Source organism: Haemorhous mexicanus, chromosome 3 (genome assembly GCF_027477595.1).
Source record: "Haemorhous mexicanus isolate bHaeMex1 chromosome 3, bHaeMex1.pri, whole genome shotgun sequence".
NCBI classification, from domain to species: Eukaryota; Metazoa; Chordata; class Aves; order Passeriformes; family Fringillidae; genus Haemorhous; species Haemorhous mexicanus.
The window spans coordinates 8,092,141-8,108,297 of NC_082343.1; the positions used below are offsets into that span (position 1 = coordinate 8,092,141).

The window sequence follows — 16,157 nt, forward strand, 5'->3', positions numbered from 1 at the left end:
ACTGCCTTAGGCCATGCACAGGCTGTTACTTTGTAGTCTGTTCCATTTTCCTCTTAAAACTCAATTTAGCTAAATAAGGTGCCCTTTAACATCTAACAGAGGCTTTATCATGCTTAAGAAGACAAGTTTCTTAAAAGGCTGTAAAGACAAAGTGAACAGGAGCAGAAGTGTTGAGTGGGGCTCTTTCAGACGGCTTTATTGCCTTCCCCTGGGTACAAAACAGGCTGCCTCCCTCAGCTGACACTTGTTTTAATGAGGGATGAGCCACAAAGGGGTGATTTTGTACAAGTTCATTACATCCATCCTCCAGCCAGACTGTCCTCAGGGCACACCATTCAGCCTGGGCATTGGGTGAAACTGGACCAATTTAAAATCATTTACAGAGGCATATGAAATCCAAAGGGCTTTTGATGCTGAAGACATTTGTATGTAGGCTCAGGTATGTGGCTGCTGGAGAGGATGAGGATCTGCCCCAGGTGCCATGCTCCTTCATGCTTTTATCAATCACGTTTTATTTCTTCAATTCAATTCTCCTGGGATTGGTGCCAAAAATAGATTTCCACACCTTATGCCAGCAAAGGCTGGGAAAGAAAAGGGTGTAAGTTTCCAGTTTAAATGTTACAAGGTAAACATCCAGCCTCCTCACCGCAGCCTTCAGATCAGCTTCACACTCCAGAGCCAGTGCTCTACTGGGGCTGTTAACAGCATTCAAAATACTGATATTCTTCATCCAGGCTGGGGAATACTGCAGTGGTTTCTCATGTTCACTGAGAAGTGATTTGCCTTTACATAAAGCCCTCTTCTTCTAGGCATGAGTGTTATGAAACCCCCAGGAATCCATAAAGAGTGATGGGGAGTTTTTCTAAAATGTCACACCCGTACATCTTCCATCCTCTGTGATTCAGAAGCAGCACAAAAGCCCATAAATCATTCAGCTGCTGTGACTCACTGCCCTGATTCATACACTTGACACAAATATTCAGAAATCAAAGTGGAACCTAACCTCCCCACCCCAAAGATTAAAATGATTTTTCAATGCTTGCCATAAAAATGGACTTTTTTCCAGCTAAAGTTAAAGCTTCTCCTGATTGTTATTGGCAAGTTCTCTGCAGTAAAGATTGATGCTGCCTTTAGGAATCATAAGGTGTAGTGCATAAAGCAATGTATTCTGCAGTTGTGCTTCCTCCCTAGCAAGGCTGAGCAGGGGACACCCATTGCTCAGGGGGCTTCTGGGCAAATATTTACATGGAATTAAAAAAGAAGAAAAGGAACTTTCTTCCCCGTGACAGAATCTAGGAGCCCCCTAAACCTTGTATTAACTCTGCAGTGGATGAAGGTGTTAAACTGGCATGTGTCTACCAACAGGGGAGTGATCCTTTCAAGTCCTTTGCTTCATCCCCACTTGTGAAATTTGTTGTGCCAGTGGGACGAGGCTGGCTATAAAACCCCAGCACCGGGGACCTCCATCCACCTCGGACAGCCTGCCAGCACATCTCTGCCGAGAGCAGCCCCAGGGAGATTCCCCCCCTTCATCTCTGCCGGGCAGGGAGCTGCTTCTCCGACGGAGGAGGATGGACCTGAGGTGTGCCTGGATGCTCTGCGTACTCTGCCTCAACCTCACGGTCCGAGCGTTTACCCAGGAACGCTTCAAGGAGGTGGTGCTGAAGCAGCTGGGGCTGTCCGAGGTCCCTAAACTGCATTCGAGAGACTTGGAGGATCTGGTTATCCCAGAGCACGTCAAGAACAAGTACATGTCCATGCTGAAGCGGCAGAGGGTGAAGCGCCGAGCTCTGCCGAGCCTGGCTGGCATCCTCAGGGGCATCCCGGGACACACAGGTAAGGTTTCTGCTGCTGGCAGCATTCCAGGCATCCTGCTGCCGCGAAAGGAATCTGCCAGGGCTCTCCCGGCTGGCAGCAGGATGGGCAGAGGCAAACCCCTAAGGGGAAAGGGGAATGAGGGTTGGGTTCGGCTCCAGAGCTCAGCTGGGCAGAGGAGGTGCATGCAACAGCATTGAAAAGATTAACGAGCACCCTTTGCACCTGGAGAGGGAGTCCCGCAGTCCTTGCAAAGGACAGCGTGCTGCTGGAGCTTGATAAAAGCCTTGGTACCCTGGGAACAGTTTGGGCAGGTGGGAGGAAAAAAAAGTGCAAGCCAAGGTTTTGTGTGAAATCTACAGCAAGTCCTCCAATAGGAATCACACCTCTTGGAGAACGTTTCACTCTCGCTCATCTCTTTCTTGTTTAGGTTGGTTTTTTTTTTTTCAGGAAAAATTAACCAAGGAGGAAAAATAGCCATACAGATACGGTAGTGGCTGTATAAGGGCACTTAGAGCCTATTGTGCTTTCAAAGGACATACACAGCACCCTGGGCAGCAAATGAAAATACTTTTTCATTCCAAGTGGTGCAGTGCTGCTTTCATGCCCAGCACTGGCACAGAGGTGCACACTTCTTGAGGTCTGCTCAATTTGGGGTCATATTATGCCAGAGATTTAGTTCTTCCAGGCTGCAGAGGCTCAGACACAGGAGAATAATTCGGGCATTTACAAGACATTGGTTTAAGTGTGCATTAGAAAAGGTGTGTTTAGTGGCTGTCTCTGCAACTGGGAGCACGGAAGGAGTGTGTTGTGATGATAATTGTGCATGAAATGTGGTGGCTTTTCTCAGCAGGGTGGCAGTGACAGGCCATCCTTTTTGTCCCCAACTGCACAGGTATGACAGGGGAAGTCCTCTACTCCGACACAACCACGCGCCAGAAGCTGATGTTTGACATGGAAGGCAGAATACCTAGAAACAGCGAAGTCACGATGGCTGAACTGAAACTCTTCAAAAAGCCTGTGGACAGAGCAAACCTGCCTGCCAGGCAGTCCCTCAGGCCTGTCTCCAACGCCAGAGTCAGCGTGTACTGGGTGCAGCAGCAGCACGATGGGACCAACAGCACCTCCCTGATAGATTCCAGGTAAGAAAGGGGCCCCTGCTGGAGTTACAGAGTTTGGGTCCTCTGAGGCGCATTTGGGTATTGTGAGGTTGTGCCTCAGCTCAGTCTGATGGGGTTTGCATCTGTACAACCATGTTGTATGGCCTCTAAATCCAGAATGAGCTTTTAAGAGCAGATATTATGCTGAGATGGCAATATATGATGATTCTTTGAAATAATCTAAGAAATGATGTCATGTACTGCTGCATCTTCCTCTTTTAAGTCCCCCACCTGGTTCAATTCTGTGTCACTAATTCAAGTGGGTAACTGACTGCTGGTCTTCTTTCCACTGGCCATTTTATTAGCTGGTTTAAACAAGTAAATGATGCAAAAATAATCTGATTCTGTAGCAGTGAGCTCTGTGGAAGTTTAGCAACCCTTGAAGGCAGAACTAGATTGAACTGGAAACTTATGGCCCTATTGCACCTCAGACAGGAGCAGGTGGGAGCCTGGTGTTCACCAGGCTGTCATCACCAATACTGATCCTGCACCATGATCCTGCACCACCTTATTTTTTGCATGAACATGTAGAGAGGGTTTTTTCTGACCCTTCAGTGTCTGTTAGATCTGCGCTGTCTTTTTGAGGTGGCAATTAACTGCTGCGGGTGCTTGCCCAGAGAAAAAATGATCATGTAATCAAGGCATGTGACAACCTACAGGAAAGAAATTATTCTGCTGCAATAACAGCGCTGCGAGCCCGGGATTTATCTGATGGGCTTTTCTAATGCCAAGCCCTTGTCGTGCAGGCTGGTTCCTATTCGTGAGTCGGGCTGGAAAAGCTTTGATGTGACCCAGGCCGTGCATTACTGGCTGCGAAGCAAGGGGCGGGAGCCGATGATCCTGGAGGTGTGGATCGAAGGGGAGAGGCTGGGCAGCTACGCCTCGGAAATGGCCAAAGCCGTGCGCTTCACCTCGCAGGACCCCAGGGACAAAGCCCTGGGCAAGCCTGAGCTGGTGCTTTACACCCTCAACTTGGATGACTACGGGTATGTAAGAAACCTAAATCTGCACTGTCCCTGGTGTAGTTTTGTCCCTGAATTATTGGGGGGAGAGGGCAAACCCAGGGTGGGCAGCTCTGACCCTCGCCAGTGTTTACCAGCTGTGAATAGAGTAGTTAGAAAGCAACTGCTGTATCTCACCTCTCCTCCTCCCATATCTGTTGTCTGAATACCCAAACAAACCCTGAGCAGGTTCCATGTCTCAGAGCCCACCTATGCTCTTAGCAGCAAGGACCATTTGTCCCGCTCCGCAGTTTCCAGTTGCAACACCCATTCCCGTTTCTCCCTTGGCTTCCAGGAGCCCTGGGGACTGCAGGGAGGAGGCGGCGCTGGGGAAATCCACCTGCTGCCGGCAGAAGCACTACATCAGCCTGCGGGAGCTGCCGTGGGCGCAGCCCTGGATCCTGGAGCCGGCGGGGTTCCAGGCGTACCGCTGCTCCGGGAGCTGCCTGCAGCCGCCCCGCGCCCCGCGCCGCCCCGGCTCCGGGCAGCGCTCCTGCGCCGTGGCCGCCAGCTCGGCGCTGCCCATCATCTACCTCGTCAAGAGGGGCAACCACACCGAGATTGAGGCGGCCGAGTTCCCCAATATGATCGTGGAGAGGTGCAGCTGCGTGGCGGACGGCGCGGCGCTGGTGTGACCGGTGGGTGGCCTGGGTGTCATCCGTTCCCTTCAGCCCTGCCAAGAGCCACCCCGGCCCCCAGCCCCGAGCGAGTGATGAAGGTCCTGGGGGGTTCCTGCCTGCGCCGGGGCCCTGCTGCCCTGCAGAGAGAGTGCACTTGGGGGCACTGTCCCTGTAGGTGGGCTCAGAGGAGCGTGCATTTCACATTTGTGAGGGGTACCTTGGGAGCCTAGTGCTTCTCGGGGCCTCCGTGATGCCAGCTTAACTTCACTGAATTTATTTCAGCCCCCACTCTGAAGTAATGCAAACAGCTCCAGATAAAAGAACAAAATTCCATTCCTTCACCATCACCAGGTGAAGAATAAATTCGTGGGCTCAGCTTTTCATTCTTAGGCTGCTGTGTTTGGTCCTTGTCTTCCCAAGCTGTGTTTTTGGTGAGCTGTAGAGCAGAAGCACTTACATGTATAGAGTGTATGGATAAATGTGTGTATTGTCTACATAATGGATAGCTACATATTGATTACTTACATATATATATATATATATATGTACATAAAATATTGCCTAGAGCTCAAAGGAGAATATTTATGTGCATATGTATTGCATGTACATATACATATCTACATGTACATAAAATATTATCTGAAACTCAAAGGCTTATATTTTTGGTCCCTGCACCACGGGCTTCACACAGTTTTAGAGAGAATTTAGAGTCCTGGAATCAACAGGAACATTAGGACTTGTTTGCCTGAGTAACAGTTTGTTTTTCTGATTCTGTACTTCAATTTAGGGATATTTTTATTTCAATTTAGGGATATTTTTCAAGTTGTGTGTGCTTTCAAATCATGGAAACAATAAAATACAAGTATTAAAGTCGCCGTGTGTTTGCTTATATTTATTCTTAGATCTTAAATGGAGGGGAAAAGGTCTGTCATGCTTCTGTGAGTATCCAGTGCCCAGCTCCTATAAGCATGCACACAGCAACAGCTCTTCTCAGCTACCTGTGTGATTTTATCTGCTCCCCCAGGGGCTGGGCTGAATCCCCAGGCAGAGCAGAGCCTACACTGCCAGCGCTTCATCCTGAGCTGCTGCGGGGTTTAAGCCAACACTTTCCGAAAGAGAAAACCGAGAGTCTTATCTGCCAGCAGGAGGTGATGCTCTCCTCGTGAGCCGCAGCGGTGACAGAACCTGCAGGGGTCAGATGGAGCTGTAGCGCAGGAAGGGATGAGCTGCCTCCCATCCCCTTCCTGCCCATGAGAAGCATTTTAACCCTGACCCTTCCTGTTGGACATACCCGGGAGAAACGCTGTGATCATGTGGTTTAATCCCTTTGTGAACTGCTCTGAGCTGCAGGCCACGGTGTCGCCCGTGCTAATTATTTCCACCTTTGTGTCAGACTTCTCTCCTCAGTTCATAACCCACTGAGATGGCAGTGGCTCTGGGGATGAAGCATTTGCTGCTGACCTTCTCTGTTGGACGGTGGGATGTGGTCACTGAGGCTCTGGCTGAACCTGCTGCTGGTGCAAGGGCTCTGACATTTGTTTGTCTGGCTAGGGTGACCATGGATGAGGGGAAAAGAAGGACCTGTTTGACTCTGTGGCTATGTGCTATCCATCAGGAAATGTGAGTGTTCCTGCTGCTCTGCAGGACCCCGGGTCTGAGGTCACCCAGGCATCTCTGCCATCACCTCATGGGTAGGCTGGCACCTCTGACTTGTGTAAACACCTGTGGCAAAAGAGCTTTAGGGGGAGGAACAAGGGCAAAAGCACAGACTCACCATTCACCAGCGCTGGGCTACAGCACCATGGGTCTCTGGAGTCAGAACTGGATGAGTCAGAACCATCTCTGGCATTCCCTTCTCATGACTATGGATCTACCTAAAGGCATCGGCATTCAGCCCCAGGTCCTCTCCACCCAGCTGGGGCAGGGCGTAGCCTGAAGGCCAGGAGCTCAGCTATCACCAGGAGGAACAAAGCCGGTGATCCAGCCACACACTGAGCCTGGGGAAGAAAGTGTTTGAGCTGGGGAAGAAAGTGTTTGAGCTGGCTGCTGCCCGAGAATGAAGAGGGTTAACCCTGGCTTCCCTCCAACCTCCAGCACTCGGACTTCAGCCATCATTCATCCTCCATCCCAGGGGAAATTCCGTGCAGTGCAATTTGGGGCAGGCTGCTGAGGGAAATGGGGAGCAGAGCATCCCAGGAGCAGCGGCGTGGACGAGGCTCCTCCCTCCCCCGGGACCCTGCGCTGTGCCCGGTGCCTCTTGCGTTCGGTCTGGCTGCCTTTGCCGGGTGTCCTGCGGACAGGAGGGACACAGAAGCCAGCGGTGGGTCTGTGAGCATGTATCTGACACCCGGAGGGTGGGGAGGGGAGGTGGTGGCCAAGGAAACCTGGTGTTACTGTGGGGAGTGTTAAAAATAGGTTAGAAACTGTTGTAAAATAGTTGATAGATCGTTAAGCATGTACTGTTAGTTTGGTTATTGTGAAAAATGCATATTTTATGATTGGCTTTTCGCAAATATTAAAATGAATATTATATGAGTTGTGATAGAAAGTTATGCTGTGTTAATTTTCTTAAGTAGTGTGGTAAATAGAGTTTTAGGTTATAACATAATGTTAAAATAGAAACTATGCTTTGTAAGATAATTTTTAAAGAAAGGACTCGCACTGAGACAGCAGCCACAGGACACCTACATCTTTCAGAGAAAGAGAATTTATTGCCCCATTATCAGAAGAAATGAACTTCTTACCACCTCGCTCAGCTCTGAAGACACCGTCAGGATTCAGAGGAAGAAGCTGACACTGCTCAGACAGAATGCTGTGTTTGAATGGAATTTATGCATCATGGATGAGGTGGATGAATATGCAACAGGCTGTTGCTTTTAAGGGTTAATCCTCTGTTAACGTGGGTCCTTTTTCGGGCTTATTTTGCCCAGAAAGAGGTACCCGGACTGTCCGTAACTCTTTGTTTCTATTGTCTCATATTGTCTTAATCCTAATAGTCCAAATTATTATTACTCTAATTACATTACTATTTTTATAACCATTTTATTATCATTAAACATTTAAAAATTTAAAAAAAACAAGTGATTGGCGTTTTCCACAGTTATTATATTGTAAAAGGGGTTAAAGGGTAGTTATAAGAAATCCGGCACACAAGTACCATAACATACCTCAGGCAAGCGCACCCCTCCCCAGGCGAAATGAGCCAGCCTGCACAGAACTGTAATGGGCCAATCAAGGGCCTTAAACCTGCATGCAAATGAAGGATCCAAAAAGAAACCAATCCGGAGGGACAAAAAACAGGATAAAAAGGGACTTCTGACCCACTGAATTGTGCTGCTCCATCTGGAACATCGGGAACATCGCTGCTGAGAAGGAGCCCCGGCGCCGGCGCTGCAGCATCCTGGACGGGAACGCTCCTGCTCGGCCCGCGGGCCCCCTTGCTTTGGGCCTTTCTTTTTTATCATGAAAGCTGAAATCACTTTTTTACCGGGAGCCTGTTCTCGTTTTTAACAGGGAGAGCTGTGGGTATTGCCGGGTGCAAATCTGTGAGCGATAAAGCCCTGCCTGCCCTGCTGCCTGCATGGACACTTGGATTTATCGCCAGGGCAGCTGCACGGATGTCACAGCATTTCTGCTGGGGCTGGTTTAGAACTTACATTGGGATTGAAGCTCCCCACTCTTGGGGGCACAGGACACTGATAAAAACGAGAGCAGGCTCTCGGTACTAAAGTGATTTCAGCTTTTATTACAAAAAAGAAAGGCCCAAAGCAAGGGGGCCCACGGGCCGAGCAGGAGCGCTCCCGTCCAGGATGCTGCAGCGCCGGCGCCGGGGCTGCTCAGCAGCGATGTTCCCGATGTCCCAAATGGAGCAGCACGATTCAGTGGGTCAGAAGCCCCTTTTTATCCTGTTTTTTGTCCCTCCGGATTGCTTTCTTTTTGGATCCTTCATTTGCATGCAGGTTTAAGGCCCTTGATTGGACCATTACAGTTCTGTGCAGGCTGGCTCGTTTCGCCTGGGGAGGGGTGCGCTTGCCTGAGGTGTGTTATGGTACTTGGGTACCGGATTTCTTATAACTACTCTTTAACCCCTTTTACAATATAATAACCAAACTAACAGTACGTGCTTAACGATCTATCAGCTATTTTACAACAGTTTCTAACCTATTTTTAACAACACTATTCCTCTAAACTCCAGATGGCTTTGCAATGAAAATGTTGCAGACTTGGAGGCTGGGCTGATGAGGAGAAAGCTCCGGAGACTTCTACACTGCAAACTCCTGGGCAGAAGGCTGTGGATGAAATACTGCCACACCTGGGATTTTTTCAGACATCAGCCCGTGGTACAGGTAATTGTCTCCCAGCCTGTCATCTTCAATCCAGGCTGCATTTGCTGTGACACCTTCTGTGTGCTGCTAGCACGGGATACAACTTGTAATGCACACAAAGGCTGCCAAGCTGTCATGTTCTCCTTTCCGTCTGAGCAGCAGCACAGTCTCTGAGGAAAGGCAGAACATCTCACATACCTGGCAGCAGCGTGCTTCAGCATTGGCATTGATGCTGTGCTGTAATACAATAAAAGGGAAGAGCAGTGCAGGGGTGTAATGAACCCCATATAGCCAGAAACGATTTTTAAAAAATGGAAAGGTTGTTTAAGGCAAAGCCAGTGTTAAACCATCAGGCATCCTCCTTGTGAAAAATGCCAATCACTTGTTTTCAAAATTTTAAAAGTTTAATATTAATAAAATGGTTATAAAAGTAGCAATATAATTAGAGTAATTATAATTTGGACAGTTAGGATTAGGACAATATGAGACAATAAAAACAAAGAGTTACAGACAGTCCGGGTACCTCTTTGCGGGCAAAATAAGCCCGAAAAAGGACCCACGTTAACAGAGGATTAACCCTTAAAAGCAACAGCCTGTTGCATATTCATCCACCTCATCCATGATGCATAAATTCCATTCAAACACAGGATTCTGTCTGGGCAGTGTCAGCTTCTTCCTCTGAATTCTGACGGTGTCTTCAGAGCTGAGCGAGGTGGGAAGAAGTTCATTTCTTCTGATAATGGGGCAATAAATTCTCTTTCTCTGAAAGATGTAGGTGTCCTGTGGCTGCTGTCTCAGTGCGAGTCCTTTCTTTAAAAAAGTATCTTACAAAGCATAGTTTCTATTTTAACATTATGTTATAACCTAAAACTCTATTTAACACACTACTTAAGAAAATTAACACAGCATAACTTTCTATCACAACTCATATAATATTCATTTTAATATTTGGGAAAAGCCAATCATAAAATACACATTTTTCACACTCCTGCACTGATGAAAGCACAGAGCACCCAGTTGCTGCTCAAGGAGCAGGAGGTGTGTGCTCTTCACCTGGAGGACTTCAGGAGCCCTGTCGGTCAGGCAGTCCCACACTCCAGGTCAGGCTCTTGTGTGAGTGTTCGTGTGGCAGCTGAATCTTATCAGAAGCATGAGCTTATCATGAGTGCCAGCTCTGGCTGGCCCTGGTGGCAGTGCTCACAGGGTGACCTTTGAGGGCCTGCAGTGGTTAATGGAGCTGGACATGGGGGCTGGAGCTGCTCCTATCAGTCTCAGGAAAGCTTTCCTCAGGAGAGAGGCTTGGCCGTGCCAGCAGCACTTTCTCTCTCCGTTATCTCTACCCATTATCTCTTTTCTAGGAGAGAGAACAAAAGTTTCAAGCCACATTAAATGCTACTGCTAGCTGGATTACATTGGCCTGTGTGATCTTTCCGTGGTTTCATTTAAATCAAAGCTGCTTTCCCGTTTCCTTTCAAAATCTGTGAGAAGTTGCAGCTTTTCCCAGCTGGTGAGGCCTTTTTTCCTCTCCCTCTCTTGTTTTTTCCCTTTTGCACTTCACAGACTCCTACCAAGGGTGTCTGACACTTTGCCTTTCAGGGCAGCCTTCTAATTGCCTGTGTAAGCCAGGGGGATGCCCAATCCACATCCCAGCCAAGGTGATAATCAGGGAGCTCCTCTGGCTATGGCTGGCAGCAGCTGGGGTCTGGGGAAGGGGAACCGAGGGCAAGCAGGGGTGGGGAGGTGATAGGAGTGGCAGGGAGGATGACAGATCCTGCAGGGCTTTGATGTTTTTAGAGGATTTGGGCTCCCCTGTTCACTCCTGGAGCAGGTGAGGAGAGCAGAGTGAACAACATCAGCACATTTCAGAATAAAACAGAATAAAGAGCTCATCAGGACTGCTGCCTCTGGCCTGTGCTCTGGACATGCTCAGGCACTCCAGGGCTGCTGGGGTGCCTTGGTTTCCTGAGGTAAAACCAGCAGGTGTAGAATGGCCAAGAAGGAGTTTTTAACCATGGCAGGAGATAAGAGTTATCTGGAGATGCTGGGCACTGGAAAGTCGTGTAAACAATCCACAGCTCTCAGTGATCTAATTTTGATAAATGTTGAACCAGAGTGGGTTTTTGTTTGTTTGGGTCTTTTCCCAAGCTGTTTATTAATTTTGTTTTAAAGCTTATCCTAAAGTTAATTTATGGGTTTTCTGTTTACATTTTTCCTTCTGATTTTAGTTATGAAAAAAATCTGCCTCTTTGGAAACCTGTATTCCCTTTGAAGGTCTGTTTTCTGTTTGATGAAAATGAATGCAATCAGTTCATGATCATTACTTCCCAGGTGACTGCCAGCCTCCAGCCCAGTGGTCAGTGTCACCCTTGGGAGGTGCCAGGTGCTTGCTGGATGCTGGGTACAGCATCACACTGGCCAGAAGGTGCCATCTATAACCACCAGACCTCAGAGAATTGTTTAGGTTGGAATAAACCTCCAGGATCATGGAGTCCAACCATTAACCAGCACTGCCAAGCCCACCACCAAACCATGGCCCACTGGTACCTCCAGGGATGGTGATTCACTCACCTCCCTGGGCAGCCTGTTTGTGTTTTCACTGAGGTGTGTCATGTTCCCAGAAGATGTTTCACAAGCTGGCTGGCTCCTTATAAATGCTCCTCTTCTCTTCACAGAGCCCAGACAGGTCTTTCAAGAGCTCCTTGCTCCTTTCTGCCCTGCAAGTTTTGTGCAAATTCCTGATTCCTTATGCCAGGTTAGAGAAGCAGGCCAGGCAGCTCCTGCATTCAGGCCACCAGGACACTTTCCAAGTGTGAAAAACGCCAATCACTTGTTTTTAAAATTTTAAAAGTCTAACAGTTATTAAATGGTTGGTTATAAAACTAGCAATATAAATAGAGTAATAATAATTTGGACAGTTAGGATTAGGACAATATGAGACAATAGAAACAAAGAATTACAGACAGTCCAGGTACCTCTTTGCAGGCAAAATAAGCCTGAAAAAAGACCCACGTTAACAGAGGATTAACCCTTAAAAGCAACAGCCTGTTGCATATTCATCCACCTCATCCATGATGCATAAATTCCATTCAAACACAGGATTCTGTCTGGTCAGTGTCAGCTTCTTCCTCTGAATCCTGACAGCATCTTCAGAGCTGAGCGAGGCAGGAAGAAGTTTGTTTCTTCTGATAATGGAGCAATAAATTCTCTTTCACTAAAGGGTGTCCTGTGGCTGCTATCTGGTGCAAGTACCTCATTCCTTTCTTAAAAAAAAAAAAATCTCACATAGCACAGTTTCTATAACATTTTGTTATAACCTAAAGCTATATTTAACACACGACTTAAGAAAATTAACACAGCATAACTTTCTATCACAACTCATATAATATTCATTTCAATATTTGCGAAAAGCCAATCATAAAATACACATTTTTCACACAAGCCTGCCCAGCTGCTGGCTTTAAATCCAGACTAACTACCCTGGCTTAGCCCAGCCTCTAGCAGAGCTGGAGAGCAGTGGTGCCTGACCAGACCCTCCTCTGCAGCTGGCTGAGGTCAGAGTTGTCACCTCCCTCCCTTCAGGTGTCATCAGGCATGCTCATCTGCAAAGCCACCCTGAGTTCTCCGCTATACCAAAGCCAAGCCAGCTGAGGTGGCGGTGCTAACAGGGGTGCAGGCATTACCATCTCCAGACAGATGTCTTGGAGAAAGCTTTAGGATTTAAAAACAGCACCTTCCTAAGAATAGGCATTGCTACAAACCAACCTTTCAAATGCCAACATTGTCCAGAAAGCAAAATGTTGGCTAAGAATGAGTTGTGGGGAGATCAGAGGGATTGATTGTGGCTGTTTCAGGAGCAGGCAGGATGGTGTAAAGGTGTGAAAAATGTGTATTTTATGATTGGCTTTCGGCAAATATTGAAATGAATATTATATGTGTTATGTTAGAAAGTTATGCTGTATTAATTATCTTCAGTATCGTGTGAAATAGAGTTTTAGGTTATAACATAATGTTAAAATAGAAACTCTGCTATGTAGGATACTTTTTTTAAAGAAAGGATACACAGTGAGATAGCAGCCACAGGACACCTAAATCTTTCAGAGAAAGAGAATTTATTGCTCCATTATCAGGAGAAACTAACTTCTTCCCACCTTGCTCAGCTCTGAAGATGCCGTTAGGGTTTAGAGGAAGAAGCTGACACTGCCCAGACAGAATCCTGTGTTTGAATGGAATTTATGCATCATGGATGAGGTGGATGAATATGCAACAGGCTGTTGCTTTTAAGGGTTAATCCTCTGTTAACGTGGGTCCTTTTTCGGGCTTATTTTGCCCAGAAAGAGGTACCTGGACTGTCTGTAACTCTTTGTTTTTATTGTCTCATATTGTCCTAATCCTAACTGTCCAAATTAATATTACTCTAATTATATTACAATTTTTATAACCATTTTATTATCACTAAACATTTAAAATTTTAAAAAACCAAGCGATTGGCGTTTTCCCCAAAGGTGACCCCATGTCCCTGCTCCTCAGCAGCACCCGCGGCACTCGGCTCAGGCGCCCTGTGCGGGAGGAACGAGGCTCTGGCAGCGCTGCTGGGAGCGGACCCATCCTCCGCGTCAGCCCAGTGCCACCTACAGCAGCCAGAGCAGAAGCTGCAGCACCGGCAAACCCATGGAAACAATTCCAGCACTTCCAGTCAAAGGCGTGTTCACATCACTGAGTGGCCTTGGAGGAGCCAGAGCAGAAGCTGCAGCACTGGCAAACCGATGGAAGCAATTCCAGCACGCTCCAGCCAAAGGCGTGTTCACATTGATAGTAAAAGGTTTTAAAATCATAGAAAATTCGGGGAATGTGAAAGAAAGTTAGGCTTAGCAGGCCCTGGGGAATGTTAGGCTTGTATTTGCTAGATCATGTGAAACTGCCCCTGTGTAGTCAGTATATGATAAATTATAGAACTGTTAGATGTGATTAGATATAATTATTGCTTAAAGAATCATGGGGAACTCTAACACACTTTAACACACTACTTAAGGAAATTAATGCAGCACAACTTTCTAACATAACACATATAATATTAATATTTGCAAAAAGCCAATCATAAAAGAGGCATTTTTCACACAAGCATGCATATTTGCTAATCATGTGAAACTGTGCCTGTGTGGTCAGTATATGATAAATGATATAATTGTTAGATGTGATTAGATATAATTATTGTTTAAAGAATCATGAGAAACTATGTCAGGGGTTTGAGGGGGATCATGAGAAATCCATGCTTGGATGAAATCAGTGCATACAACAGAACAATGTAATTTTAATAATTAATATGTAAGCTATATAATGATAGAATATAAAACATGTTTGGCTCCAAACCATGTCAGGTCAGATTTGGGTCTGTGCACCCCTGACACCCAGAGCTCTTCAATAAAAGCACCTGCATGTAATAATTCTGTGATTATGTGTTCCAGAACACTAACATCACTGAGAGGCCTTTGAGGAACTTGTTCCTTATCACTGTGCAGGTGAGGACAATGCAATGGAGCCTTCTGGTTGAAGGCTGGCAGCTTTGCTGTGTCTGCTGCTGGTGATACTTCTAAACTTCCAGCAGTTCCTTCTCTCTATGACCTGTCTTGTTCCCTGCTGTTTTGTGTATTAGGTATACTCAGTTTTATTTCCAGGGAAGAGATGGATCTGTATGCAGTGAGGAAAAGCCCTCTCTCAGGCTTGTGCTAGTGTTTTTACTCCTAACTTTTTTCAGTCAGTAACTCTGCAATGCCAGTGAAACACAAGGCAGTGGTTAGGTGTTTGAAATAAATGCATTTAAAATGACACTCCAGAAGTGTGACTTCTGTAAGTCACACCACTTGCTTTCTGGGGAAGCAATTCTGTAGGAGAATGAACCTTTTCTTTGGGAAGATATTCACAGTTTTGGTGCATTTACAACCAGAAACATCTTTGAAAGCTAAAGCTACATAAATACTCAGGAAAAGACAGACACAAGCTGCAAACTGCATTATCCTTTGGCTCTGGACTAGAAAGATCACCTCTGTTCTGATGCCATTCTCTCCTATAGAAATTGTCCATGTAACACTGGAACAGGTTTAGTTTATTTATTTTTCCCAACTGTTGACTTTCCTGTTCTTGTCCAAATTCTTAAAAAGCTTCAAGCACTTCACCTACTTGTTTCTCTTCTGTTGAAGGATCAGTCCAAGTCCTGTTGTTACCAGCTTTTTTCAAAAGGGTGCCTTTTGAGCATGTGAAACTCCTGAGTTGCCAGTGGGCACCCCTCTGGCTCTCCAGACACAATAATGCTCTAGGCTAATCCTCCATGTGGGAAGATCCTAGAGCAAGTGCTTGTTCCTTTTTTAACTCAGCAGGAGCTAAACAATTCCCAAATAAACTTGCCAAAGTGTGGAGCTTGTTCAAGGGACAGTTGTTGCCCTCTAAGTTGGATGTAGGGCATTTCTTCTAATTCTGGCACTAGTGAAGATGCAGTTGGTCAATAGTGTTTGCTGCTACTGGTGATTTAAAATATCCTAACCAGTGTTTTTATGTAATCCTGCTTCTGGCTGGCACAAATTTGTTAGAGCCACATCAGGGAACTGATTTGGTTTAATCAGGAACCCACAACACTAAAGGCAAGTGTGTGACACACGGGGTAGGCTTGGAAGTGGCTGCATCAGTAAAACTGAAGCAAGAGAGAGCTGCAGTGAGGGGAAATAACTTGGGTAGGAGTTGCTGCCAAAACACACCACTAACATGGTCAATTCACTTTTGTCCCACACTCCCCTGCCCAAACTAGAGAGGAGCTTGAGTGTGCTCAAAGAGCTGAAGGCTCTTTTGTCCCACACATTGTCACTGCCTTTTAGAGAGCTGGTGACATCAAAGGTTTGCCACCCGGACAGGGACAGCCAGATCTAACACCCCCACCCACTGGATTTACACCAGCAAAACTTCACCATGCTAAGGTGACCTCCCAAGCACCCTGCATCCCAGTTTCCTAATGAAACAGTCAGTAAACACACCCATTTCCTTTCCAACAGAGTCCACTTGTCCTGTCACAACCTCCATGAGATGTGATTTGCAGAGCCTCAGTGTTTCTCTTCTTCCAATACCCTGTGGAAACAGATCCCCAGGCACTGTGTCTATGATGATATCCTTCCCACCTGTCCATCCTTTCCAAAACTCCTTAGGATGCTAATGAAGCTTGTGGATGTGAGTTCAGAAGCTGGGGATACTCAG

General features: G+C 46.7%; 1 protein-coding gene and 1 long non-coding RNA gene across 2 annotated transcripts; both read left to right on the top strand.

The window, feature by feature from the left end:
• Window positions 1-1,571: 1,571 nt before the first annotated feature.
• Window positions 1,572-5,430, top strand: LOC132325761 (left-right determination factor 2-like). The gene is made up of 4 exons (XM_059843335.1): window positions 1,572-1,836; window positions 2,711-2,957; window positions 3,722-3,961; window positions 4,272-5,430. Exons 1-4 carry the CDS (start codon window positions 1,572-1,574, stop codon window positions 4,609-4,611), a joined length of 1,092 nt encoding a protein of 363 aa, XP_059699318.1. The 3' UTR covers window positions 4,612-5,430.
• Window positions 5,431-8,816: 3,386 nt separating this feature from the next.
• On the top strand, window positions 8,817-14,362 carry LOC132324518 (uncharacterized). Its single transcript, XR_009485660.1, has 2 exons — window positions 8,817-8,942; window positions 13,452-14,362. It is a non-coding gene; the product is annotated as an uncharacterized LOC132324518 (long non-coding RNA).
• Window positions 14,363-16,157: the final 1,795 nt, after the last annotated feature.

Bases quoted from the DNA above. Each gene is read 5' to 3' on its own strand.
- LOC132325761 (XM_059843335.1), top strand. From the start codon at position 1,572: ATGGACCTGAGGTGTGCCTGGATGCTCTGCGTACTCTGCCTCAACCTC. The intron at 1,837-2,710 runs GTAAGGTTTCTG...CCAACTGCACAG, and splicing joins GGGCATCCCGGGACACACAG to GTATGACAGGGGAAGTCCTC. The intron at 2,958-3,721 runs GTAAGAAAGGGG...CTTGTCGTGCAG, and splicing joins ACCTCCCTGATAGATTCCAG to GCTGGTTCCTATTCGTGAGT.